This window comes from Bombus impatiens, unplaced genomic scaffold, assembly GCF_000188095.3.
Source record: "Bombus impatiens unplaced genomic scaffold, BIMP_2.2 scf_0133, whole genome shotgun sequence".
In the NCBI taxonomy this organism is placed as follows: domain Eukaryota; kingdom Metazoa; phylum Arthropoda; class Insecta; order Hymenoptera; family Apidae; genus Bombus; species Bombus impatiens.
In genome coordinates this window covers 322967-349466 of record NT_176552.1, presented here as the reverse complement: position 1 = coordinate 349466, position 26500 = coordinate 322967, and the positions used below count along the sequence as shown (strand labels likewise).

The following is a 26500-nucleotide window of genomic DNA, read 5'->3' as shown; positions in this document are numbered from 1 at the left end:
CTTCCGGCCAGAGTTTTCCCTCGTTCGGTGTCTGGCCGCCAGGTAGCGACGCCTACGGACTATTTAAAGGAATTTCGGCGAGGTTCGTCGCTTCGTTTCGTTGAGCAGCGCAGGCGTTGCCCTTTGAATGTTTGTTTGTTTTCGTCCTCGACCACCCTTCATGTAAAGAGGAAAGCAGAGGAACCAGAGGAAAGCGCGCGTTCTCACGGTACGATGTTCAGGGAGGAGTAGCGAGTCTGTAATCGGGATCGTCGCATCAACGAGCAGAGACAGGCCTCGCAAAAGTTCGTCGCAGTGTGACACACTCGCCGCCTTCTCTTTCGCTTACTTTACCTGTTTCCACGGTACTCTTCTACGCATTGTCCGTCGTACAACGCGAGAGAAACGCGCGGCCGATCGTAGAATCGCAAAGTGCGACCGGGACCCAGCCGCACCGGTGCCGGTTTCCTTCGAGAAATCGATTCGGTGAGGAAACAACAGCCCGGAGCCAAGCACAAGAAGACGAAGCATTGGTAAGTCTGCTTGCCGCGCGAGTACAACCAACAGGTGAACACAGGAGGTTTCCCAGATACCTATAGTGTTTTTGTGACATGTACACAGTGTGATACGAAAATCGACTGAATCGGTAGAAAAGAAAACGACGATCGGACGAGATCAGTGTTGTGTGACCGAAAAAAGCCGAAAGGGACTTAGCCGAGGGAGGCCGTGAATCGTTCTATTGTGGATCTCTTAACGAACAGCGTGAAAGATCGTACGCTGTTTTTCGTCGATGTCCGATGCTTCTCGAAAGAAATATGTGTGTTTGGTCGAATCCACGTACTCGATATGCTCCGTTCGGTGTACAGTGACAAAAATCTCGAAAGGGTCCTCGACTCGAACTTGGAAATTCGGGGGGATTTCGTTCCGGTAAAATCTATTTCGAAATTGTGGAAAATTCGATGGAATACGCTCGAGGATTAGGACCGCGCGAAGAATTTGATAAGTCAGTACTCATAGATAGAATCGTACGAGAGGGATAAATTTAGGAGCAATTTCTGCGCGGGTGAAGATACCAAAAGTTTCGAAAGGCGATCGTTCGTCATGTTATACGCTCGATTTCATGTTGTCATAGATATTTAGTGACGTATATCAAATCGGCGTCCAGCGAATGTTTCTTACTCGAAAGTGTATCACTAGCCTAAGTAGCCAGCCAAACTAACATAGCCTATGTTACTTCATCGAAGACGTGTCGATGTGGAGCTCACGTTACATACAAACACGACCTCTACTTGTTTGCCAACAAACGTACTACATTTCCTATCTTTATAGCTCGTCCACCGTGTTGCATCTCATCTTCAAATAGAAACTGTTCTGCCACGCCGCCAACCATCCCCGATATTATATCATCGTCAATCTATTACCTAACACAATTATGCTATTAACATATAAGCCTGTTTTAATTCAAATGATTCATCCTGTTTGCTGCATCCTTACGTACATCTTCGTAACTGCTAGAATCAGAACAAATTAATCCAATAACAGTTCCATTGATCCAAGGGTTAAGAAACCGCAATTAAGCCAGTCTCTTCGCAAAATCAAAAGTATTTGAAAGTAGTGCAGTTAGCGTATCGCAGAAAATTAGGCAGAAAATCATTATTGACAGAGGCGAGGAGAAAACGGAAGGAAACAGGAGAAAGAAAATAAGAACGGGGATAGAATTTGGTGGACAAGAAGAGGGATTCGGTGCGTAGAACAGGGACAGGGGTACCTGGTGAGATAGAGACGAACGTAGCGGCTAAGGATGGGAGGGGTAGGGAAATCAGTGGCTGCTGGCCATCTCTGCCAAAATAATTAGGAAGTCGTCGTCAGAGACGTGCTAAAATGGTCCGCTGGGGCGCGCGCGATTTGGCCGGTTAGTCGCGTCCCGGGCGTTCGAGCGAGCTGATCGTCCGGACGGTGTTTCGGACCGGTTCCCAAGTGTTCCGCAGTCCTGTTCGACCAACCGACCAACCTCTTCGTCCGTTCATTTTGGCGCGCGACTTTCTTTCAAGTTTTCAATAGCGACTTTTGACCATGATCGTTGCTTGTTCAGGTTTCTTGTAGCCACAGGACGATCGAACTCATCAGCGTCAAAAGGATTGCTTGACAGAATTCCTTGAATCTCTTCGTACGTTCGAATTGTAGATTTTTTAATCGAAACAGTAAGAGAGAGAGAGAGAGAGAGAGAGAGAAAGGAGGAAAGGAGGAAAGGAGTTGAAATCCGACGTCGAGGACTCGTTGGAATTTTTTTTTTTTCTTATCGCGTAAGATCAGGGCTTTCGGTTGTGGAACTCGTTCGGGTGAATAGGATTACAGGTCGAGTTCCGGAGACGCGGAGTCTGCCCGGTGACTGATTCCAACGGCCGTAACCCCGATCGAGTCTCCCGGCTAGTCACCGCTCTTCCATTCACACTTAAGTTTAGCGCTAACCTTGGCTTCGGCGTTTGCTACACTGGCTGTGCGACCTTTGCACTCCATCCGAGTTTTAAGTCGCCGCGACGTTGACCTTGAGCGTGCGACGATCCAATGACTTTTGGAAACTCGTCGTCGATACTAGCTTCGCGTGTACTTTTTCCTATTAACGTGACGTTTTAATAATCGCAAACAAACAGAATTGTTTCTTGAAATTGTTTTGCTCTTTTTCTTCTTTTTGTTGATATTTGAATCTACATATGTATACATTATGTATGAATATGTGTATTCAAATGCATATATAGTCGAGGAACGTGAAAGAAAATTGACTGGAAGTTGCGGATTATCGTTGAGCAAATTGGTTGATATAAGTGTTTTCTCTTTTTTTCTTTCAAGTATTTATTTGAATTAGTAATAAAACCATACATTAGTAGTAGTTGCAGCTTCTACGTCGTGAAAGCTTACTGGTTTATGATGTTTGAAATGATTCGATGTACTCGGTTCAGTTTAACGACTACCGCTGCTACGGTCCGATGAATTACTGTTACTGTAACAATGAAAAGTTACAGGCCCAATTTTAGGCACGCGCGTGAACGTTGCATATTGTACATTTCGGTACTGATATATTACATAACATCATCTCATTTGGCAAGACGAACGACAAACTGAACAAAGTTGACTCAGCGAGCGATAAAATATCGATCTTTTATTCGTGATCGATTAAATGCAAGAAAGATTCGGATGCAAAACAACTCTATATTGTCGAGTCATCTTTCGTTAGGTTATGTAACGAGTTTCAAAAATTTTATACAATCTACAGACAGCCGGTTACTTAGTTATATAACGAAACCACCTAACAATCATTCGGTGTCGATTCGATTACCTGGCCGCCGTATTTAATCGAACGAAAATTGTCGAATGGCGCGAAAATCAACGCTCCGTCGCGAATCATCGACCGTAGCGATCGAAATGAAATTATAAGAGCAATAGTTATATAACGAGAATATTAGCCATGTCCTTTGAATGTCTTAAAATACGCGCCAAGGAAATAGACTAGCAGAAGCCTGAAAATAGCTGAGTGCGTCATACTTGACGAACGCTGTCCAGCCAATGGCGTCGCTCCACATGCTCGGTTCATTCGACTCGCACGCATTTTCATACTATACGGTGCGCCGCGCTGTGACGTGGATTTCGCGAAATACAAAAGTGAACGAACGACTCGTCTTCATAGAAATTCCATAGTTTGAAAAGTGAAGGGCTATTCATATGGAGTAATCGTAACGCGTTAATGAATCTCGATTAACTGGATATTTATGTTTATAATTACGTTTGCATTGTAGACGGCGCGCGGGCAACTACGCTGCAACTTGTTAATGGCGCATTCCGCGAGGTGGCGCACGTGTGCAATGATTTGTCGTTCGCCGTGTCAGTCTCACGGAAGAGGAGGTTTGCTTAGCATTTAGGGGAAATATATCGTGAAGAAAATGACGAGCGTCTTAAATTTCTGTGCCCGCGTATCGTGATACGTCGTTAATCGGCCGTAGAACTTTTCATTTCAGTGCCCGGCAAGTTTGTTCGTGCCAGTTCGTTTCATTTTTTTTCTCTTCTTCGTCTTTCTCTCTCATTCCTTCCCTCCCTCTCATTCTCTTTCTCTCTCTCTCTCTCTCTCGCTGTGTGCTTGAGTGCATCTTAGGGACCTGTAGCTAACCTAAATATTCGACAGCCGTAACGTAATTTCTCTGTGACACGTCGCCAACGAATACTTCGTACTGGTCACTGGTGAGTTTACTTCTGTTTTGTTATCGAACTTTGTACGTTTCGCGTCGAACGATCAGGGGAAATCACGGTGCGTACACCTTGAAAAGTTTCGTTCCACGACAAAGGTTTAACCTGAAACGGTTTGGCTCGTAATTGCGAGCACGCGGTGACTTTTCCTCATCGCCTTTATCTAAGCTCCGCTCTCTGGGAATCTTTATTTCGACAAGTTTCTGCAAACTATGTATTTTTACGGCCTTACGAAGTGTTTAGGATTTATCTGAAGGAGTATAGCTCTCATTGGTTATATTTCAGCTTTGAAAACAATTGAAATTAAAGTGCATCGAAACGTCTGTCTTTATAGAATCATTTTGTTATCTGTCTGGTTATTTAATAATTTCTGCTGTTTTCAATAATTGGTTACACTTGTTATTTGCAGTTGATATTTATGCGATGAGCAGATCAGTTTATTTGTGCATGTTTGCAAAGAAAATGAATATTTATTTGAAAGAACAAATAATCTATAATTGTTTGTCTGTTTGAATTACAGAAAATTGCAGTGTGAATGAACGTGGACAGTCACTGAACAGATAAAATTAGTGACTAATACAGAAGTAACCATGGAGGACGGTCATTGTAAAACAGTGGACGAGGTGGTAAATTTCTTTAATGTCGATTCTGACAAAGGATTATCTCTTGACCAAGTTAAGAGGAACCAGGAAAAATATGGTCTCAATGGTAAGTAACTTCTTGTTCCTTACAATTATTTTTACCTTAAGCTTCAATATTATTGGTTCGTACGTGCAATGGTCCTTGCTTTCGTTACCTACAAACTTTACATATGTTACAAATCAATCTTACGTTTCTAGGATCAGATTAAATACTGATTAAGTATCGTTTATTGTCCAAATGTAACAGACACACAAAATGGTAGCAGTAGCATAGTACTTGGCGGTAGTATAATATCCTATTTGTAGTATCCAATATATAAGTTAGATAGAAGATTTAAATCTCATATTTATTACAATATCTGTCATATGTAAAGAATTTGTAAAACGAAAAGAGTTTATAGATACAAATTTGGAGGCCATGCTACACTCTAAAAGTTCAGCGTATCGCGAAGTTATTTACTGGACTTTGTCGAGCAGCGCGGTAAAAGCATAGTGACTATCTAACTGGGTGTTAGCTGCTAGTGCATTGGTTCGTGCACGACGCGCGATGCTTATCCCCACCCATGCACGGTTCCACTGCCAGTCCTTTGGTACACGTGTTCGAAGTTTCCTCAATGGCCCGCATCGGTAAAATGCCCTGAATCATTCTGCCGCTTCTGAACGTCAGTATTATACCTTTATGAGGGTGTCTTTCATCCAATATAACGTAGTTATTCATCTAATCACTTTGAAGCTACCAAAAGCACAGACATTTCTGAATGCTATTTTGCATAAGAACACCAAATATTTCTATGCTATATTATACAGATTCATGGCAAGTATATCTTAGATCATTCTTTTTACGAGGTAACACATTTGTATAATATTAAAAATAACACTCTCGAAAGCAGGTTTTCTGCGTTCTAGAAAATATTTAAACATTTCCATTTAGATGGCATTACTTTAAATTCCATTATTACACGTATTCTCAATTTATTGGAACCACGATTGTTGACAATGTATGTATATATACGAAGAGAAAGAAGAATGGTCGACAATAGCATCGTACGATAACGTCGGAATTAAGTACCCGATAAAAATTCGATAAGCTATTCGTAATGTTCGTTTGTCTCATGAAACGATTCTCTATATGAATTTCCAATTTCAATTCCAATTTCAATTTCATTCTTCGTCGAGTTAGAAGATACGTTCTTTAGTTTACTCCTTTTTTTTCTTTTTTTAGCTAACAATCGACGTTAAAATTGAAAGGAAACGAGAAGAACTAAGCAAGGTTGTTCGTAGCTCGACGTCGTATTTGAAAATAATAATAGGTCGTGGATTGTCAATAGTGGCCTTGAATCATTAGTATCGTGGCATTCACGGACGACCAGTCGGAAGATATGCGTTGCACCTTTTCTGAAGCAGCCGGGAATACCTGCGGGTTGACGTAAAATCGATCCGAGACGCGTTTAACGTACGATCACGCGCAATTTAACGCGGTTTTCATAATGAAAATGTCTCGTCTATGAAAATTACAATATTTATCGAAAGAAAGCACGACCCACTTCGCTAATATTTAATTCGTCGTCCATTTCAATCACTGAATCGGTCGAATGTCTGTGATCTTTTATTAATTTTTCATTAGTGCGATGGTCTGTATTCTCCCCACGTGTCCCTTCATTTTTCTATTTGAAATCTCGCGAATTCGTTGAATTTGGAACGACGTGGAAAAGCCAATAGACTGATGCTACTGTTGGAAAATCGATTACATGGATTGTTTAGTGCTTTCTTTTTATTACCTTGGACAGCGTTCCTGCGCTTCAATTAGAGAAAGAACGTGGAAGTAACGTGAATCGTTCGGGGACAATAAGTATTGATTACGTAATTTCAGTTAAACATTTTTTCTCCGAACAACCGAGTTATCCTACGTTTTTAAAATTATGTTTCGATTTATATAATTACGCGTGCATTCAATTTTCACAGCAAATTCTCCAGCAAATCGCGTGTAAATGATATATCGAAGAGAACATTTTAATGCTTTCAGTTTGAAATACTTTCTGCTACAAAGACCATTCTCAGCGCTTTTTCACTTTCGATACGCGTTCTATCTGTCATATATTACTTCGATAATGTATCTAGCTAAACGTTATATTCAATGACACAACACTGTCACGAACATCGAATGCATACAAGTGTCCTTAATCCATAGCCAGGATTTTCTCTGAATGGTCGTGAAAAGGTTAAGAGGTTCGCAACAACGTGACACGTACACCTGTTGTCTCCGTCACGAACACTTTCCAATTCGATATCGAAACCAGTTAACGCGTCATCGAGCCGATTCTACGATCATGAATGAGTTCACGGCCGGCGAAATACGCTTGGATCACGCTCGCGAGACACGCAAAGAGGAACCGTTACGAGGATGAAACAGCCTTTTCTCTTTTCGTTATCGCCGTGCCAAATTAATCGTGCCGAGCAATCGCACGTGGCATTCGTCGTTTATTTTCACAGAACGCTCGTTTAGTTGGCTAAACATCGAGTACCAGATATTCTTCTCGCGCTCCTCGAGCGAGCTACGCTGATAAATATAATCACGGCGATTTACGCGATCTAAAAACGATCTCGATCGTACGAGAACTCGATAAAACGCAGATAACGATTTCCATTGTACACGCATCTTCGGTAGCTTTGAAAGTTCATCGGACAATCTGTCGTCGCCGTGACGAATGCGAGCTCTTGCAGCAAATCGTGGCCTGAAAATCCTAGTAGCGCAAGTCAAGATGTAGAAAATTTGAATTCAGTCACGTTCACTTCCGTCTATAAATATTAGAGCATCTGGTTTTATATAAAACGCGATAAATGGCTCCAGTTGATTTAGGGAAGCGATTAATCAATTAGAACGCCGTGTTTTGTACAAGCAAACGCTCCGGAAATTTTTCCAAATTATTTACACGAGTCAGTACTATTCCGCATGGGCAGAGATTAGTAGGTATAATAAAATGCACACGACGAATTAACGATCATACGTCGGCCTTCGCGATTTTACTCTTATTAAAAATCTGTTGAACAAGTCAAACGAAAAACCGCGAGAAGTTCATTCGTAATTTGTACTAAATAAAAGCGAATACGATAGATGAATTAATAATAAGAATGTGAAAATTGAAAGCAATAATTGAGGAACGTGGTGGATGTAAAAATGAGACTTTAGTCTAACATTGAACATGCAAACTTTATTTATGTAGGGTGGAGTTAGAACTTGTGTCTTAATTTCACATACATAATGTTTGAACGTTCTATAAATATCTTGATGTTTATGAACGATGGCGTGTATCAATCCTTGCGAATATCGCTCCTTTAGTTTCATAATTCAATTATAGCTTTAGCCTTTCGTAATGTTTCATAATGATAAGTTTTTACGATTCAATACAAGTACAATGGATTTTCCTAATAACAAATGTAGAACGTTATTTATTACAGTATACTTACAACGCTATAGATATTTTTATGAAAATAACAGTGAACTATCTTACGCTACTATCTGATTGTCAGTTGGCCATTGACGCGCCTGTACGATCGTATCTAACGCCTTTCGGAAAAGTCAGCGATTATCGCATTATCGGTCGTGTTGATTCGCGACCATGATCGTTCATTCTTAATGACGTACGTATTTTCCAATTTGCATTCTGCTAGTCAGAACTTTGCTGATTCCTGTGGTCGTCGAGGTTCGTGAGATATAAACTTGTCGGCTGTGAACGCGCAATATCGTGGAATTTGTTTATTTCGTATTACGATTGCGCTGGGTTTAGTTGCGATCGAGAGTTCTTCGAAATTATCGTATTATCCGCAGCGATGGAATTTTTCTTAAAGTTTCGAAGAATTCGTGGCGGAGTGGAAGAAGCTTTTAAATATTTGATTCTGGGACGTGGAGCCAAGCGTTGCACAGTTTGTTCGTAAGAGTAAAAATAATCTGTAAAAATTCCATTCTCCGTATTTCTTGATTTAAATTCTACGAGCGAGCTACAATAGTTGCGTATCGTTTCTCGTTTCCCGCGGTTATACTTTAACAAATAAGGAAATCTCTCGCATAAAGAATATCGTAATCGTTAACGCGCAACTATCTCGAAGATAGCAAGATCGTTACTTACATAATCGTCCTTTATCGATCATCGAACAATTGACGAACCTCTGCTGGTTTCTCATTTTAGAGGAACGTAAACTACTTTGCACGTTTAAAACAACGGTAAATTATTCTTTCGTGATTGCGTTTAACGCGTAAACGTTATATCGAGTCGTCGAATCCATTTTAAAGGAATATAAATATCCTGTCGTATTTAGAACTACCGCAAATTATTCTTTGATGATTGCACTTACCGCATGTAAAGGGTATATTTAACCCTCGTAAATCCTCGAATTTTTATGCTCCGATTTCGCTCTCGTTTCGACAAACGAAAAGGCCCTTAGTGTTTTACGCGATACTTTAACACGGAATTCGCGACGTATCATCCGAATGATCGGCAAAGTACAAATGTTGGCGGTCTGAAAGACGAAATGGAAACACCGAAACTAGCGTCTCGTTACCGTTAGAATTTATAGTTTGGCGCTTACGAGCCCACGAATCACGGGGTAAATCCACGATCTTCGACCAGACGACCGCCAATTCGAGCGTTACGATCGTCGATTACGAATCCTACGCAAAATAGACGATTTCGCGCCGCCAAGTATCATCTTTCGTTTACGAAAATAAAGCACGTATCTACAGAGAGGGACAGGCTCGGCTGGTCGGAGGTCCATTTCTCTTGGATCTTGGTCGTTTAGAAGACGGTTTCTATAATTGTTGAACGACGGCATTCTAATTCGTGCATCGTCCAAGAAACGTTAGGATCCGGCGCATTAATCGAACAGACAAGGCTACACACGGTTTCGTTACGTTGCTTGCACAACGGTCCTTCATAGTTGCGAAGAACCCGCTGCGACTGGAAAACGTTGAACGCTAAAATTGGATCTCGTGCATTCGAATTCCGGGATTAATTCGATTCGATTAGCCGGAATTCTTTCGCGGCTGATCTCATTTTCCTCGAATGCCACCGCGTTGGTTATTTATACCAATTATGAAATGCATCGGAAACTATTGAACGCGAATCGCTTCAGCCACGCAGATTATCCGTTATCTGCTACAGGTTACAGAGATCTTTTCATTTTTCACGTTATGATTATTTATTTTCATTTATTTCCTTATTCGCGTGTTTACAATATTCGAATGTTGCCTCGTGAACCACGCACGGTGGAATTCTATTTGTTTTATCCATTGAAAGATGAACAGTTTGTACAATAAGATCTCGTTGATTCTTATAATCCACGATTTCTCGTCCGTAGCATACTGTACATAATTAATAGTAGATAATTCATTTCTTAGAGTCTATGCACCTTCGACAGCAGAGTTGAAAATAGGAAATTTCTTAGGTACAGGACACTCCACGTTCTCGAGTTCTACGTTTCGTTCGAAAGGATCTGTTCGAAATCACGAGACTCCGCGGATCCTCTTGTTGCACGTGCGACCCACATCGATTATCGCGGAAACTCGATAAACGATATCGCGACCGGGGTTAATACACCGTGTTACGCTCCAACATCATCGACTATTGTCTCTGGATTCGCCGTTCCGATCGTTTAATTACACCATTCCGACTTTGCGCAACCGTATACGCGATCTTCTGTTCTCGCCAATGTTGCAATTGCAACGCGTGAAAACGATTTGTCTCTTCGCTTTTCTCGCGATAATTCCTTGTCCTATGTAGCATTTTCTCATTTATCAGGACACATTCGAATATATGTGAAGTCTTCCCTGGTTATCTTTTAAATGAAATTCTTATTCTTCTTAGACTGTCGCAAGGTTTAAATTAAAATTTAAATTGATTTAAATTCAACCTCGTTTTTCTCGGCTGTTTCGCAGTGAAAATAAATGTCCATTACTAAATTACGTTAAATCGTATCGGAGGGAAATTTGAACTGAGCGTAAGCGACAGAGCACGTGGCGTTTCGGCATCGTATGGTAAAATCTGCCGCCTCTCTTTCCAACTTCACCGACGAAGTAATGTAAAACTAAGAAAGTCAATAGAAACGGATTTATTATGTAGCCCCGTGTGATCTTCGCTTATGAAGAATATACAACGCGCGTGTACGTTTCGCGCTTCGTTTATTCCGTTCCAGAAATATTCGAAGGCGGACGTCGACACGGAGGTGCTCGCAAACGAGTCGTTTCTCGCATCGGTTGCCGCGTTACGAGCGGTTTTTAATTCGCGATTGAAAGCGCGCCAACGTGGCGACAGTAAACTCGCCAAGGTACGATGCAAATAAGTCTCAACCGTCTCTTCGCGAAAGGATAAATTGCAGCCTGCATTTCGCGCACGCTAGCGAAATAACGTGCGAATAACGGGTCGCGATATTCGCTTTGTTCGATGGTAAATCGACCGTGTCAAGTGTCAGAGGCTCGTTCGTCAAAGTTTGGTATCGCCGGGCCCTTTTAATTAAATTTTAATTAAACTTTTAATTAAAAGGACTTTGTTTCGCGTGCGTTTAAATCTGGGGCTTATTTTTAGTTTAATTCGTGTAATTTTTAACACATACATGTTAACATCGTATATGGTTGTGTCGCAGAACGAAACACGCAGTATAGGTGAAGCGATCACGTTTCAATTTTCGCATTCAAATTTTATTCTCGATTCAAGATCAACGCCACGAACATACGGACGTTAATTTCTTTTATTTTCTTCACAGATGTTAGAAAATATTCGAAGATTACAACACTGTGACTGCCACGTTGGTCATATGATCGACTGTGGTTTTTCCTGTGACGCCACCGTGGTCATTGGTAACCGGAGCGCTTGAACCTTTTACGATTGTAAAAATTGAATGACAATTAACAGTTAGTATTGAATATGACCGATAAATAGAAGATACTTTGAAATAGAAAATGCCCCATCGAACAATTAAACATTTTTATTAGAACATCAATAAAAAAAAAAAAACAAATGAGAACAAGTGTTGCATCTAACGGTGCACTGTGATAAAACACTGAGACGTTCTGAGTGAAACATGTGATTTCGGCGTGGCAGTCAAAGTGTTAAGACATTAGCCGACCTTAACGTAGCAGATGACTTCTTTTAAAAAAATTTATGGACGCATTATGATTCGAAGCTTTTAGACGATAAGACACGTTCCACTTGGAAGATATAATTCCTTTTCTATTATACATAGAGTCACTTCCTGGATTATATTACAGTCTGCGTAATATACGATAAATATTTGTGCGAAGAAGAAAAGAAGAGAAACTCAATAGGATTTTCTCTGTTGGAGTAGCGTCGATACGGAAATTATTAATTAAGAAATGTGATAAAAATAAGGATAGCGAAAATGCAAAATTTATTTTTAATACTCAAACAGCTGAATGAATCTGGGAACGCAATTTAATGCTTCCTTTTATCGCACATCCTTGCGTGGCACGTGCACATTCGCTAGATAACGAAATTACGCTTCAAATAGAACCGAACGGCCTTTAAATCTACGACCATGCTACGTGCCGCAACGTAAATACTAATTAGCTATGTTTTCCAATGGTGCAAAATCGTTAAACGTATCCGTGGTCGCGTTCTCGTTTAACGAGTTCCGTCGTGTCGATCTTGTAGCTCTACGTTTGCAATTCTATCCGCTTTTCGTCGAATTCTCGCAATGGTACGTTTAAGTACGCTAACGATGCTAACAGCGTTGTTAATGGGAAAATTATTGATCTTATCCTACTTGGAATTGTTCAAATATTTCCACCGTGTATTCTGTTATTTTTTAAACCTTATTTATGTCATTTATAATCCTGACATAAATTTTACAAATTAATATCGTTATAATATTTCTTTAAGACAAATGTTTCTATAATCTCTCCAAAGCTGTATCTTTATTCGGCTAATAGCGTGACGATGGATAAATAAAAATATGTTATTCTCGATAAGCGACCATTTCTTTTAGATTATGATCACGGCTATGATTACGATCATGTGTGTCGCAAGGTTGAACGAGTTGCAAACATTTTAATTAATTAATTGGTTTAATCGTGTCCGTTTCGTGACCTTTTAAAGCCTGGACATTCATTGTTCCATCATTGCTTATGTGTTAGCGTTTCAATTGCAGATTAAATATTTTTTTGTCGTTCCATTGTCCATGTGGTTTTACGTGGAATGGATACGAAATAGCGATAATTCGTATAGAAATGGAACAATAGGAAGATAACAAAGATTAAATCGGACAGTGTTTTAACACCTTTCGTATTTCGTGGCGGTGACGACTGACTCGCAGTAATCGGACGCAAATAGGGCTTCATATCGAAGAACTTGGGATTTAAAACGTTTCTTTCTTCTTCTTTTTATTGGAAAATAAAGATATTTTAATCGTATTATTCTGCTTTCAATGAAAACGCACGTAAAAATGGGCGGAAACGTTTGGAACACATTAGGATTGTTATTTTTCTTCAATTAAGTATACTCCGGTATATATTTCTCTTATTCTAATTTAAAATTTTACTTTTCCCAAACTGTTTACTGTTTCTGGAATCTATCAAGCGGATCGCAGTTTAGAACCGGGCTTATGGTATTTTTTTCTTACACCACGGGTCGTAATCTTTCCCTTTGTTTAGAACAAAATGAAATATTTATCTCGCGTAATATTGCCATTACCAACGATATTTATTTACACCTTTTTCGCTTTTTCTTTTTTCTTCCCAAGTGAATACCTTTCTATTTATTCGATTCGATGTATATTTGCGCTGAATCCATCGGAAACCGCAACACGCTGCGATACCGTCGATTTTTGCGACCGCAGCGATTGCGTACGAAACGAACGTACAGCGTCGTCGGAATGAAAAATAAGTTCAAGGTCTATTAGCTTCGTACAAAGCCAGATGTAGACGTTGTGCAACTTTGCAAAGCAGGAAACAGCAATTATAACGTTTCGTGAAACACGCAGTTTTTCTTCGTTCGGCGAAAACGCTCAGGGAAACGCTCGATCGTCTAGAAAAGCGACGAGAGTTGTTTTCGCAGAACGAGTCCGTTCACACTTTCGTAGACAACGGACGATAGAAAGCGAGAAATCATTGGTCGGTCGTCTTAAAATTTTCAAGCTTTTCTGCCGAAATACACGAGTTTTAAAAACGTTATAATTTCAAGCTTTTCATCGTTGTCCCATTGCAGACGAAAATTGCGAAAATTCTTCGAGGCAATTTCCTATCGAGTCTACTTTACGAGAGAAATTCCAATTTCCTTAATAATTTTGCTTTATAATTCTATCGAATTTGAAGAATTCGAATCATTTTATAACACTGTGACAGGCTGTAATTTTTGAAATTGTGCAACTTCTGTTCATCTGGAAACAAGACAACGTCGTGCTTGCCTTTTTAATGACGTTGACAGAATTTTTACACGTAATTTCGCCGCTTAGCATTTCTTAGTCGACTGCATAGGAATCGAACAATTTTCCTGCGAGAGAATTTTCTTTGAATATCGCCCGATGTTTCCGTTCGATGAAACTCTTTCTGGACATCGTTAACGTCATCGAGATAGAGATTTCACTTGAAACGATAACAGATTTCTTTGAAATAAAGCGGGTCTTCTAAAATCCATGCCTGGAGTCGATGAATCATTCTCGTAGAATTTTCTTTCACTATACCGAGAAGTCTGGCAGTCATTGGATGCACAGTACGTTGACTTGCGATTACGTTTGCCATTAATCGAAACTGATCGTTCGATCAATTACATTTTGGTATCTGTAATTAAATTATTTTTTACGCGACAGGTAAATAATATTTACGCGCAGGCTATTCGCTACTATAAAACCTAGTCGCGATAAAAACAGCTTATCTCGAAGCAATTTGATTACAAAATTGAACTACTTACCTTGGCGAGAAGCGAGGAGATATGGACAAAAAAAAAGAGCGTGAAACACGAAAGTTATAAAGAGGTTGCAGCAAAATAAAGGAGAGCGGCAGAAGCTATAAAAAAAAAAAGAGAAGAAGTTGTAAGACACAAGAAGAAGCAAAGCGCGCTGTAATAAAAGAATTGGGGGATGCGACAAATATAAACAACCATAAACACTGTAATAAACGTAGAGCTTAAAAGTAGCTATAAAAAATATTTTTAAAGAATTGTACATTTTTAAAAAATCGTAAAAAGCTCGTAAAAAATAGTGCTTAAGGCCATCGGGACATTTGACACTAACCTTACAAGGCCCGGTCGAACGATCGCTTTCAAAATTTAATTTAAAATTCTACATTACTCGTTATCCCTATATCATCCGATTAATCTCAATTTTTGTTAATACAAGAATATACTTAAAGTTAGACGAGGAAAAGAAATAACGATGAACGTGCAATTTGAAATTAAATTTCGAAACCGGTCTGGTCGTATCACAGTTCGTATTTCCAAAAAGTATAGCGTTTCAAGGAAATACACACCGATAGAGATAAAGTTGATTATATTTCATCCACCAACTACTATGATTCTTCTTTGAGCTTTCCCGATGACTCGAATCGTCGATTTATTAATTTCTCTCTTTCTCCACGACGAATGGAATTAATTCTCAAATCAAACTCGCGTCACTTGAAAATAATCTACTCTCGTGTATCCGTCTACATACCGTTAAAATACTATTCCATTTGCCGATCTCTATACTTTGATGCTCCATTGCTAATATCGTCGTGTGCCGATATCGAGCGTTCAAATTGTTTCCATAATTCCTTTCTATTTTTCAAATGAAAAGCCAGATTGCGTTCGTTCGCATTATTTCCTTGTCAGAGGCGAAGGAAATTGCTGTTATGGGGGGGTTAACGTTCCAGGAATACACGTGGCGACACAGTTAATTACGGAATTGTCTCAATCAACGGTGGATGGTCACGAGATCGGCGTGTAATTTCATCGTCCGATCGAGTTTATTATGCTTGGAAACACGCTCACAGGGAACGTTCCACGTTTTTCACGAGATTGCTGTTTGATTATACAGCGGTGGATGCAGAAACTTCTTTTTTCGTGGCTACCTTAATGCGTAGTAAAAGACTTTGGAAACTCGCTAGCGCCATATCTCCAGTCGTATCTCGAAGATTCTAATCTTTTTTTTTTTTTTAATTATTTAATTTGTTCTTCATAATTTGTCCAGCTGGACGTTTGGTAAATTTCTCTAACTTAATTGCTAAATAACCCGTGGATGGCTACTCCCAGCGGGATACCATCTTCGAGAAGATTCCAATCTGACCGACATCTTCTAATCAGTAGATGTACGTACCGATATGATCGTAAATTATGTGCCGCGAGTCGAACGTCGAACGAATTCGTTTCTTTTGTTTGAGAACGGTGGATTAAAGGTCGTATTTTTCCTTCGCTCTTTTTACTCCTCACTTGTCCTATCTTAGTTTTTCAGATCTACGATTCTCGCAAAACTGACGTGATTGGGACAGAATATTGATTTTCGTTTAACGAGATTTAAATCGAACGTAATTTTTGCGATTGCCAGTTCCGCGGAATATTGGAAATTCAATATCGACGGCGGAGAATCATCGTAGCGAAAGAAATTGCAGATTTTCTCCTTTGAAAATCGATAACGAATATAATGAGAATCTTCGACGCTTTCAATTTTATTATAAATTTATCGTATTTTATTTCATATTAGCAAATATGTTTCAAGATCTCGTGATAGATCTAAAGATACTAACGAAATTGTGGAAAGAATTCTGTTCGCTTCAGAGAATCATATTTCACGTTTTTCTTCGAAATTTCCACGTAGCCAGATACTCGCTGGAAATTCATAAATAATTAAACGAACAACATGAATGATTAAAAACACGACGCTGCACGACGATGTAGTAAAAGTTGTAGTAAAAGAACCTACGATTAGATGAGGTGGATAACAGGTGAGAAACACAATGTGAAAACCTGTTATCTACTACGGCGTTATCGCAAATGTTCATCGTTGTTACCATTCCGAATGTAAATTGTCTTACGCGTGGAATGTTACACGTCGCAAAACGTTCTGTGTCCGTTTTGCTGTCTTTTCTCTTTTCTTTAGCATTATCCGCTTTCCTTTTCTTCGTCTCTCGTAATTGGAATTAACGTTTTATCTTCAATTTTCAGAAATTTCTTATCAATAGAAAAGTACGATCGAGTATCAAATTAATCAGATTGAAATTAAATGAGAAATTTAAGAGATAAAATTCTTTGCAAGCATTGCTGTTAATTGCGTAGCTATATCGTTTCTGAAATTTTGTACGAAACAAAATTTTGTGAAAGTAGAAAGGAAGAAAGTTGGAAACGTATCGATCTGCATTCGATATTGAAAATTAAGAAATTTCGAAAGACAGCGGAGAGAACGTAGATTCTCGAAAGCAAACAGAAAATATAATAAACAGCTTTGAATCGCGATAAAATCGGAGGACGCGTATCTTAGCTTTTGTATGGCTGGAAATAAACGATAATATTAGCGCCGGTTGCGCGTTGCCTAAATGCCAGGCTTATATTGCCACGGAACACGACGAACTTCATGCTAAAAACCGCTTTTACGGCCCATCTACAAATTGGAATGGTAACAGCGGCAGAAACGCGAAACGCAACTGGCACAGTCAGCAGAAGAAAAGCGGTTTCCGACGTTACAATTTTGCTGAAAACAAATCGTAGCTCGAGACACAGCTGGTGGAAATATCCAGCAGAAGAAAATAAATCATCAATTCTCTACACTTGCCGTTGCAGCGCGTTAAATACTCCTTTAATACGATGCGAACGCTTTGGGTTCATTTAAAACTCGACGGACCGAAAATGTAGCGAGTTACGAGGAGGAACAATAGCGAAAAATGTCTCCCCTTGTGCTCGAGGTAAACGTTGCAGAAGAAACGTTCGACGATTCGCTCGTTTCTCATTATTTGAAAATAAACTACGAAGATGAAATATTGTCGATTATCGGCGAAAAATAGATTTACTTGGCAATATTTTTACACTCAAAACAAGAAAAATAATGGAAGAATATATGCGATAGACGTATAAATACGCAAATATTCGGCGATCAAATATTTCCAAATAAACCGTCGAAGGGAAATATTTCTGGCTATCGGCAGCGACACATAGCGGTCCATTTGAAATTCCCGGCTATTCTTCTTCTTCTTCGTTCTTCCTGTAAAAGTAAAGAAGAAGAAGAAGAAGAAGAAAAAGGTATTTTTAAAGTAGCCGAAAGTAGTTCGTTAAAATTAGTACAAATAAAGAAACGAATTATTGCCAGCAGATTCATGCTGGAAGAATGCAAGCCATCTTCCTGTTATTGGTTATTTATAAATGCTTTAGTCGGTGCAGACATACACCTGACGTGGACAACTTCGAGCGTAAGCAACCACGTCAGGCCACCTCGCTGTCTGATTCATTATTAATAAGCTCCTCGGAAAGTTACACTCTCTACCACTTTATTCGTCCGCGTTACGCACAGAATTCTAATCAAACCACGCAAAATGATAAAATCGTGCACGTATTCTATGAAACCTTCGTCAAAGTTAGACACTAGTCGAAACGTGAATTTTTTTAGATTTGCGATGCCTGAATTCAAAATTCCTAAAGTCTCCGTCTTCTTCCTTCGTTCTTTTTCTCTTATCTTTTTTTTTTTCTTTTTCAAATATTTTGACCGTTCGAATATCTCGTTTCTAATCGATAGATTGCGAATATTCATGGAAATTTATATCTCCATCGATATAAACATAAACAAATGAAGCATAAATATAAAAGATTCGTTTCATCGACTATTACATTATTATCATATATATCAAAGACTATAATTAATATCGTAACATGTACTTTCCGATATTCCGTATATTTTTACGCGAATTCCGCACATTTTTCTCTGTATAAATTTCTTTTAAACGCGCGAACGTTCGCAATCCGCCAATTGAAATCCATTCACTGTTCGAAAGAATCTGTTCCTCGTAATATATACTGTCTTGGCCGTTTCTGTAGACGCGGAGAACATAAAAATCGGCCCGTGCTCGGTAAATCGCACATGTTACGGTGAAATTGCATTAGAAGTTATCGCGGCAAATGGGGTTAATTCGTTTTAAGGCCGCACTTCAAAGTTATGGCTCGTTGCGGCGTTTAGCCGGAGTCCCTCGCTCTGCTCGTATGTTTCATCGATGTCTGCTGCTCGAGTATACCGCCAGCCTCTTCTCTTCTCTTCTCTTCACTTCTCTTCTCGTTCTACCGTCTTCATGTCACTCTTTTTTTAATAGTTGGCTGAACGTCGACTGGCCGTGAAACGTTTCAATTTCGAGCCAGTTGACAGGGTAATGAATGAAACGAAGATGATCGCCAGGGTAACTCGTTACGAGCTCGTCGTACCGCGGATTCTTTTTCATAATAATGAGAATAAATGGTTCTTTTGTAATTGCTGTTGCTCTCCTATCGTTCTCGTGGATGCTGCCCAAGCATTCTTGAAATCGCCGAGTACTCCTTGCAGAGTGTTCTTTTCCTATCGCGTTTTTTTTTCTTTTTTGACGATTCCCATCTGAGCTACTCCTTTGAGACTAGTTTATCGTTAGAAAGTAGGCAAGGGTTCGCTTTTCCTTCATCTATTTAAAGAAATTTTTCGCTACTTTTATCGAAAGCAATTTGTAAGAATAGATGAAAACTTGTCTTATTCTTTCTAGCATTTTTCTCTTTTCTTCTTCTTTTTAAAGATTCATTGTTATTTTGATTTAAAGCAGTGTTCATGAACCGATTGGGAAGGACAAGTGATGAAATGAAAGGAATATTTGATACACAGCGTCCAATGGAATTTCACTAACTCAACAAATACTCGGATTTGTCTTATTTTTCCCAATATTTTTCCCTTTTCTTCTTCTCTTTAAGGATTCCTTGTTTTTTTTGATTTAAAGCAGTGTTCATGAACCGATTGGGAAGGACAAATGACGAAATGAGAGGAATATTTGATACACGGCGTCCAATGGAATTTCACTAACTCAACAAATACTCGGACTTGTCTTATTTTTCCCAATATTTTTCCCTTTTCTTCTTCTCTTTAAGGATTCCTTGTTATTTTTATTGAAACCAATTTTTAAGTACACTTGGGAAGAATTCCTTAAGAAAGGAATACGATGGAATTTCATTAATACGTAATCAAAATTCAGAATACTTCGTATCTGAATATGCAAGTTCGTTCTGAATGTCGCCTAACGTGATGGGTTACTATAGATTGGCGAACTAGATATATAGTTTACTCGAATTAGTTAATCCATGCGTATGTAATAGATTAAAATAACCAAGTGGTATAGGTATAAGTATACGTACCCACGTGCAGCAACGAAAAGGTCAAAATGTTTGCCCACGCTGGCGCTATGTCGTGACAATTCAACGCTGGTTAAATTAACCTGATTGTTCCTTATTTTTATTCGCATGCTGCTTTATCGAGCAAACTGGCAAAGCTTTCAAAGTGTCGGGATTTTTGACGCGACAATAGACGATCGGTGACAAACAGGCTGGGCGTGTATATAACTTTGCGTTTTAGCTTCAACAGGGACGAGTTCACGTAATTGAAACGAGTTAACGATTTTCCAGCTTTTGCGCCAGGCTAGTCGTTATCTGCGTGTCGCCGTATCAACCGCGCGTTTACAGCAATCAGAATTGTCACCGTAATACATTAAACACGGTTTGAAAAGCGTGTTTGGCTTTGGAATTTTTAAGTAAACGCGAGAATTTAATGCGAATAAACACGACACAGATAGCGCTTTCGAACGAACGTTCGGTGAAATAACAGGCAATTGGATGTCGTTAGTCGAAGAAATTGTTATTTTCCTAAGGAAGAGCGAGTTATATATTTTCGAACAGTATTCCGATGTACTTAAAACAGAACGACGTGTCGTTCTCGTCGCTTTAATGTGAAGTTGCTGTTGCATGTATAAACGCTTTGTGTATGATGGTGTCAGAGAGGAAACGTATGATAATAATTATTCAGTACAATTATATAAGTACAAAGCGAAGCAAGGAATATTTTAGAAGATAGAGAATATCGTAAAAAACGTGTTTCTATTTGCGGTATATATTCTATTGCAATCTAATAAAGAAATAAAAAAATAAAAAGAAGTAAATAATTAAAACAAGATTGCATTTATATTATGTGATCTTATACATGAAAGTTCCTTCTCTCTTCTCCTCTAGCCAACTGCCCCAAAATTGTCCACTTTCTAAGAAATATTTTCATATTCTCATTAATACTCGCGCTAACTTTCGTGACTGAATTAATTAGCATATCGAAGATCCCACTGCAGCAATAGACAGAAACTTGAATATCTGTTTGAAAGTAGAAAGGCTGCGATACGCAGAATATAAACGTGCAATTGCCAAAGAGAAACGTGTAGATGTTGACAAACTTTCACTCATGGCAATCAAGAAAATTCTGATATAATGAATCGACGTTAAGGAGAATATTTTGAAGAAAGCAGCTATCGAGATAGTAGAAAGAAGTAGGCAAATGATTGGTAAAAATTGGCTGGAGAAGATCGTAGAAAATTACTCGAAAATTGTCTACGTGAATCGCGGCTAACTATGGACTAGGACAATTTTAGACGACAAATTTCATGCTCGCGTTGCTTCGATCGATCGAAACATCTTCGAGTATGATTGCACAACGTTAGACATTTCCTCGCGAACAGCATAAACAGGAAACGAACGTGGACGATGCGATCGATCGAAAATGCGACGATGGTTTAATTGATTCTTAATTTAATTAATTATACAGTGATTGGAAATAGTATCTGTACAGGATTGTATCGTCACTGTCGATCGACATTAAAGAAAGATTGTTACTTATACACGTGTCTACTCATACAATTTTGTAATATTATTACCTCAGTTTTGTAATTGTCGAAAGCGTAACACAAGAATAATAATAATAATAATTTAAAAGAAACAAAAGATTAAATTCATAAACTCAACACCATTTTTTGATATTAGAATATTAAAATCGTTTATATAATCTCATATTACAATATAAAATAAAACGGAAGATACAAGAAACAAAAATGGCCTTCTTTCGAAGCCTGGGAAAAATTCAATTTCCTCTTGAAATAGCGGTTTTGGCTGCGAAAAAAAAATACAAACTCGGTGTTAACTTTGTAACTTTTCATTCGATATTTAATGGACTTTCTTTTATGTTTTACATCCATTAATCTGTTACGTATACCATCCACTAACTTATGCGAAGTTTCATTTTGAATATCCGTCCACACGGATTTTATTCCACCTCTAAGCTCAACCATATTTTCCGTAGGTAGCTTACCCGGATCGTAAACTTTTCTTGCTAGAATTCCCCGCGGGTTCTAGATCGATTTCGCATCGGTACACAATGTCGTCCACGATAATAATTCCATTCGGAAATTCTGAAACCACTTTTTCGTACTAACAGCTGTACGAAAAGCAGTAGCGTCGTGTTGAAAAATCCTCCTCTCGTCTTCTATATTTCAATTATCGGAGGCCGTGTAACGTCTCCTGATGTCCTTTAGCTACCGATCTACCGATCTACTCTTTACGTGAACAATTTCACTTAACATATTCAGACACGAGCAGTGGATTTCTTGGAAATGACGGGGAAATATCGCGGAAGACGCGTTTCAATCTATAATTACACACGTTGCTGGTAGAATCTGATAAGAAAACTGTTGATTGGAAAATAAGAGTATACGCGTAAGAGACGTGACACGTGGGAATTGGAATCGAAATAGAAACGTGTTCGTATCTATCCGAAGATGACAGTAATGGATAGTCACCCACGTTGAGCTACTCGAGCTCCATAGGTTTCTAGGTTTAAAGATAGCGATGCACGTCTATATTTTCGAACGTTTCGTTATCGTAATTCACGGCGCGCGTAATTGGCTCGGAAAAATGCACGCTGATGGTTTCCACGGTAGTGCCGCTTCCACGATGCACGGCTAGAGCCGATGTTTTCCCTCTTTTGAAGCGCTGATAAATTGTGACACGTGCTGGCGTAATGTAACGCACCAGAAATAAGCAATGTTATGCACACAGTGTATCCTAGCGTAAAATAACTTAGGGACTTGAGGAGCCTAGTCGTTTCATAGTCGCGATACTTTCTAAATAACCAGAATCAGTTATCGCGAATAAAAAAATGGACGCAGACGCTTGGTCGACAGGTTGCTAGGAGGAATTTCGGTTAAGGTTTATTTCGAGAATTTTACACGGCGCACAGATTTTTCTTGCTTATGCAATACTCGTCGAGTATATATCAAGTTGTTGGATAAATAGGTTGGGAGGTTAGCGAGATTAAGTTGTTTAGTGGATTAAGTAGATTGGATAGTTTAGGAGATTAGGTAGCTAGATAGGTTTAGTGGATTGGGATAATTTATGTTTCATGTCTTATGTATTTATGATGTACGTATTACCTTCTTTTGCAAAGTATATGAAATTATGACATTGACTTTTAACGTATTTTTTATGATATTGAACTATATTGAACTTTCTTATTTTCATTAACGCAACAATTCCATTTTTAGTTTCTACGTTCTCGTTGGTTAATCCTTTGGATCTCGCGAAAAGTGATTTATTTTAATTCGTGTGTAATCTCTGCTCCTAAAATTATCATCTTCGTAATATTATTTCATTCGGTATAGCAGTTTCCAGTTTTTATTAATTATAGCGAAATCCGATATCGGAAGAAAAACAGAAAGAGCTTACACGGTCAATTTCAAAATTTCCATTTGTAAACTCGTCAAAGCGCTGAGTCAATCTACCAGATGCTGAACAGTTTCAATTTCCACGTTTCTTCGAGACACGTGCTGAAGCGACTTCGGGACACAAAAACGGGCGGAAGAGAAGTCTTTGGGTGCGTTAAATCCGATCGTTCCTCGCCTTCACACTCTGCAAATGTAATTACATTGAAGCAGATCCAATTAACATTTTGCCTAAGGGGAACGCGAGCACGCGAATCGATGGCCTTCTCTTGTGCAACTCGTAACGAGCTAACTTAATGGTTTCGCGTGAAAGTGTGTCGTTATATCGGGCGACCTGCGTTCTCTAATTGTACCATTTCAATATCTTGACATTTTCCCAATTTCAGTCTTATGTAGAATAAACGAAATACAACGTAAAGTTATTCTTTCCCAGAAAATTTCGCGATTTTCACTGCCGGAATAAGCGATCAACGTTTAACCTCGACTAATCGTGGAATAACGTTAAATTTTGAAGATTAAAAGAGAAAATTATGTAACGATGGTACGGGCTTGTGATCGAACGATTGATTCACGACGTCAAAGTATTCTCTAATATCGCTGTAAATTAATTAAAATCGTCGTAATCTTCCTATTTCACCGTAGATAAGTTGAAAATATAAGCGTTGCGACGAATCGCTCTAGGCACGTATCTAATTGTATTGCCATAAATTACGATTATTGCAGCGAATGCGCGTTAATAAATAACAATACGCGCAAGGCTATGTTTTTACAACGCAAATAGACCACCACCTCGACGCACTTGCCAAAACTTACGTAACCTTTTATCAGATACTTGCATTCGCTGGCATTCCGTAACCTACATTTCAAAAATACACAATCAGATGGGAGAGTGGCGGGCAAGAGAAGCACGTGAAATGTTCGGTATTTATATCTGGGCCAAGTTTCGCTGTATTTTCGAAATTTCGAAGCGCGACCTGCGTAGGAAAGTTCTCACGTTTTAATTCGCGGAATTCGACCTCTCCGACGATGTTCTAAATTAATCGCGCTCGTCGAACTTCGTGGCTCGATGGAAAATCGCTTTAACGTGGAATAAAAATACGTAGATACTGGGCTGGCCCGTGACCGATGGTGCAATTGGTTCTAAGGCGATTCTACGAGGAAAGATAAGGTGAAAATATAGAATAATATCTTTTCACGCGACGTCGCGTTTCCGAGAAAATCGAGTTTGAAAATTTCACGAGTACACTTAGACCTGACTCGTTTCGGACTGAGCAATGGTAAATATAATCAATAGGAGATTAAACTATGTGTGAAAATATGTAAAAAAAAAAAACGTTGAATAAGATTTTTTCACAAGATGGTTTCTTTTCGAGAAAAATAAATTTCACGATGTATCGCGCGCGTGTATCGGATCAGTTCTTAACTGATCACGTTTGAACTTTCTTTTCTTGAAAACGGGAGCTTAGACGGAAACTGTGCTGACATATTTCTTGCTGGTAATTTATTTGATCGCGTGTATGGTAATCTTTCGCTGATTGTTTACTTATACTTAGCCTGTGCTTAGCCGAGTTTAAGCAAACTTGATAAACGCTCAAACTTGATTTTCTCAGAAACGAAGCGTCGTATGAAACAATTTTATTCCACATTTTCGATTTATCTTTACATGTACGATCACCCTGTGGCCCGAACGAAGCATCCTTTTATATGGAAATAGTGAATTCTACTCGGATCGGTCGAGTACCAAGTTTCAGAGTGCTTTTGCAGCAAAGTTTCCTTTCTTTCCGATAATTCGTCGATTAAAACTCTACTTGCCAGCGTTGAGCAATTCGAGGAACCATAGAGCTTCAACAAAATTTTTCCAATCTGTCCGTTTAGAGAGCGACGTGTCTGTTCGTATTTATTTTACAAGATAAAGAGAATAGCGCGCGCACGAACAATAGCACCGGCAAGTATCCTTCGAAATTGGCTCTTATTTTGCGTTTGAAAATCTTCTTTGCGATCTGTAGAATCGTATCGTTTCCTATATTATACAACAGATCTACATCTCGTCACGAACAGCCGCTAAACCCTGTCTTCCATCGTAAATTCCGCTCCAACTACTGCAAACCTTGTAACGAACGAATTAACGCGAAGTTCGTGCAGACTTATCAACTCTGCTTCGTCACAGCTGCTCCTAAACTATTTAAAACTTCCACGACCACGGAATTATCCTCTTTCCATGCAGATTCTTTCAAAATTCTCCGATCCTTCGAAAGATAAAAAAAGAAAAAATGCCAATTTACCCTAAAATTGAAATCTGGATTCTGTCCAAAACTATCGCGTGGTTAAATCATTTTTCTAACTCGAGATATCCAGCGCATGAACGAAACCGAGATCCAGCGACAATATCGCGTTTGTCGTATCTGCTAGCGAGATTCGTCGATAGTCTCGCCGTGTGCCGCTAGCTCAGCTTTGTGGCCCTGGCGTTGTCATCGTGTGACATCGGCTCAACGTCGCGTGATTAATCCGCAACCGTGACGCTCCAACAACGGGAAAACTGCATTTTTTTTTTTTTATTTTCCTTTCTTTTTTTCTTTGCGTCCTCGCGTGTCCCTCGTCCACCAGCTGTTTCTGATCGCGCTGAATACACCGGAGATGCTGCATTGTTTCCGCGAGAGCGTGTTTCGTTGTTGCGGATGTACGTACGTTGAGCGCGTTGGTCGATGTGCATGTAAATGAGTTCGTTGAAACAACGACGCGGGTATTAAAGGCCAATGAGTATAATGAGCGCGAAAAACTTCGTGACGTTCACGAGCAGGATTTGCATACCTATCGCGAGTCTTCTATGGTTGCGCGATGCTTATGACGACAATGAGTTACGCTTACGGATCTTATTGTTAGTCGTAGTCGTCGTTGTTGCTTGCTATGGTGGCTTAGCATCGTTTAG

At 39.2% G+C, this 26500-nt stretch overlaps 1 protein-coding gene across 3 annotated transcripts in view; it reads left to right on the top strand.

Moving 5' to 3' along the window:
- The first annotated feature begins 81 nt into the window (after nt 1-81).
- The window catches only part of LOC100741129 (calcium-transporting ATPase sarcoplasmic/endoplasmic reticulum type), a 55612-nt gene continuing 29193 nt past the window's right edge, over nt 82-26500 (top strand). For 2 of the 3 annotated variants that reach the window (XM_012381440.3, XM_033318973.1), the window contains exon 1: nt 4736-4923. In XM_012381440.3, coding sequence (XP_012236863.1) covers nt 4806-4923 — 118 coding nt within the window. In that variant the 5' untranslated portion in view covers nt 4736-4805. Of the gene's footprint in view, nt 513-4735; nt 4924-26500 lie in introns of those variants that run through there. The other variant, XM_033318972.1, reaches the window with a different exon arrangement.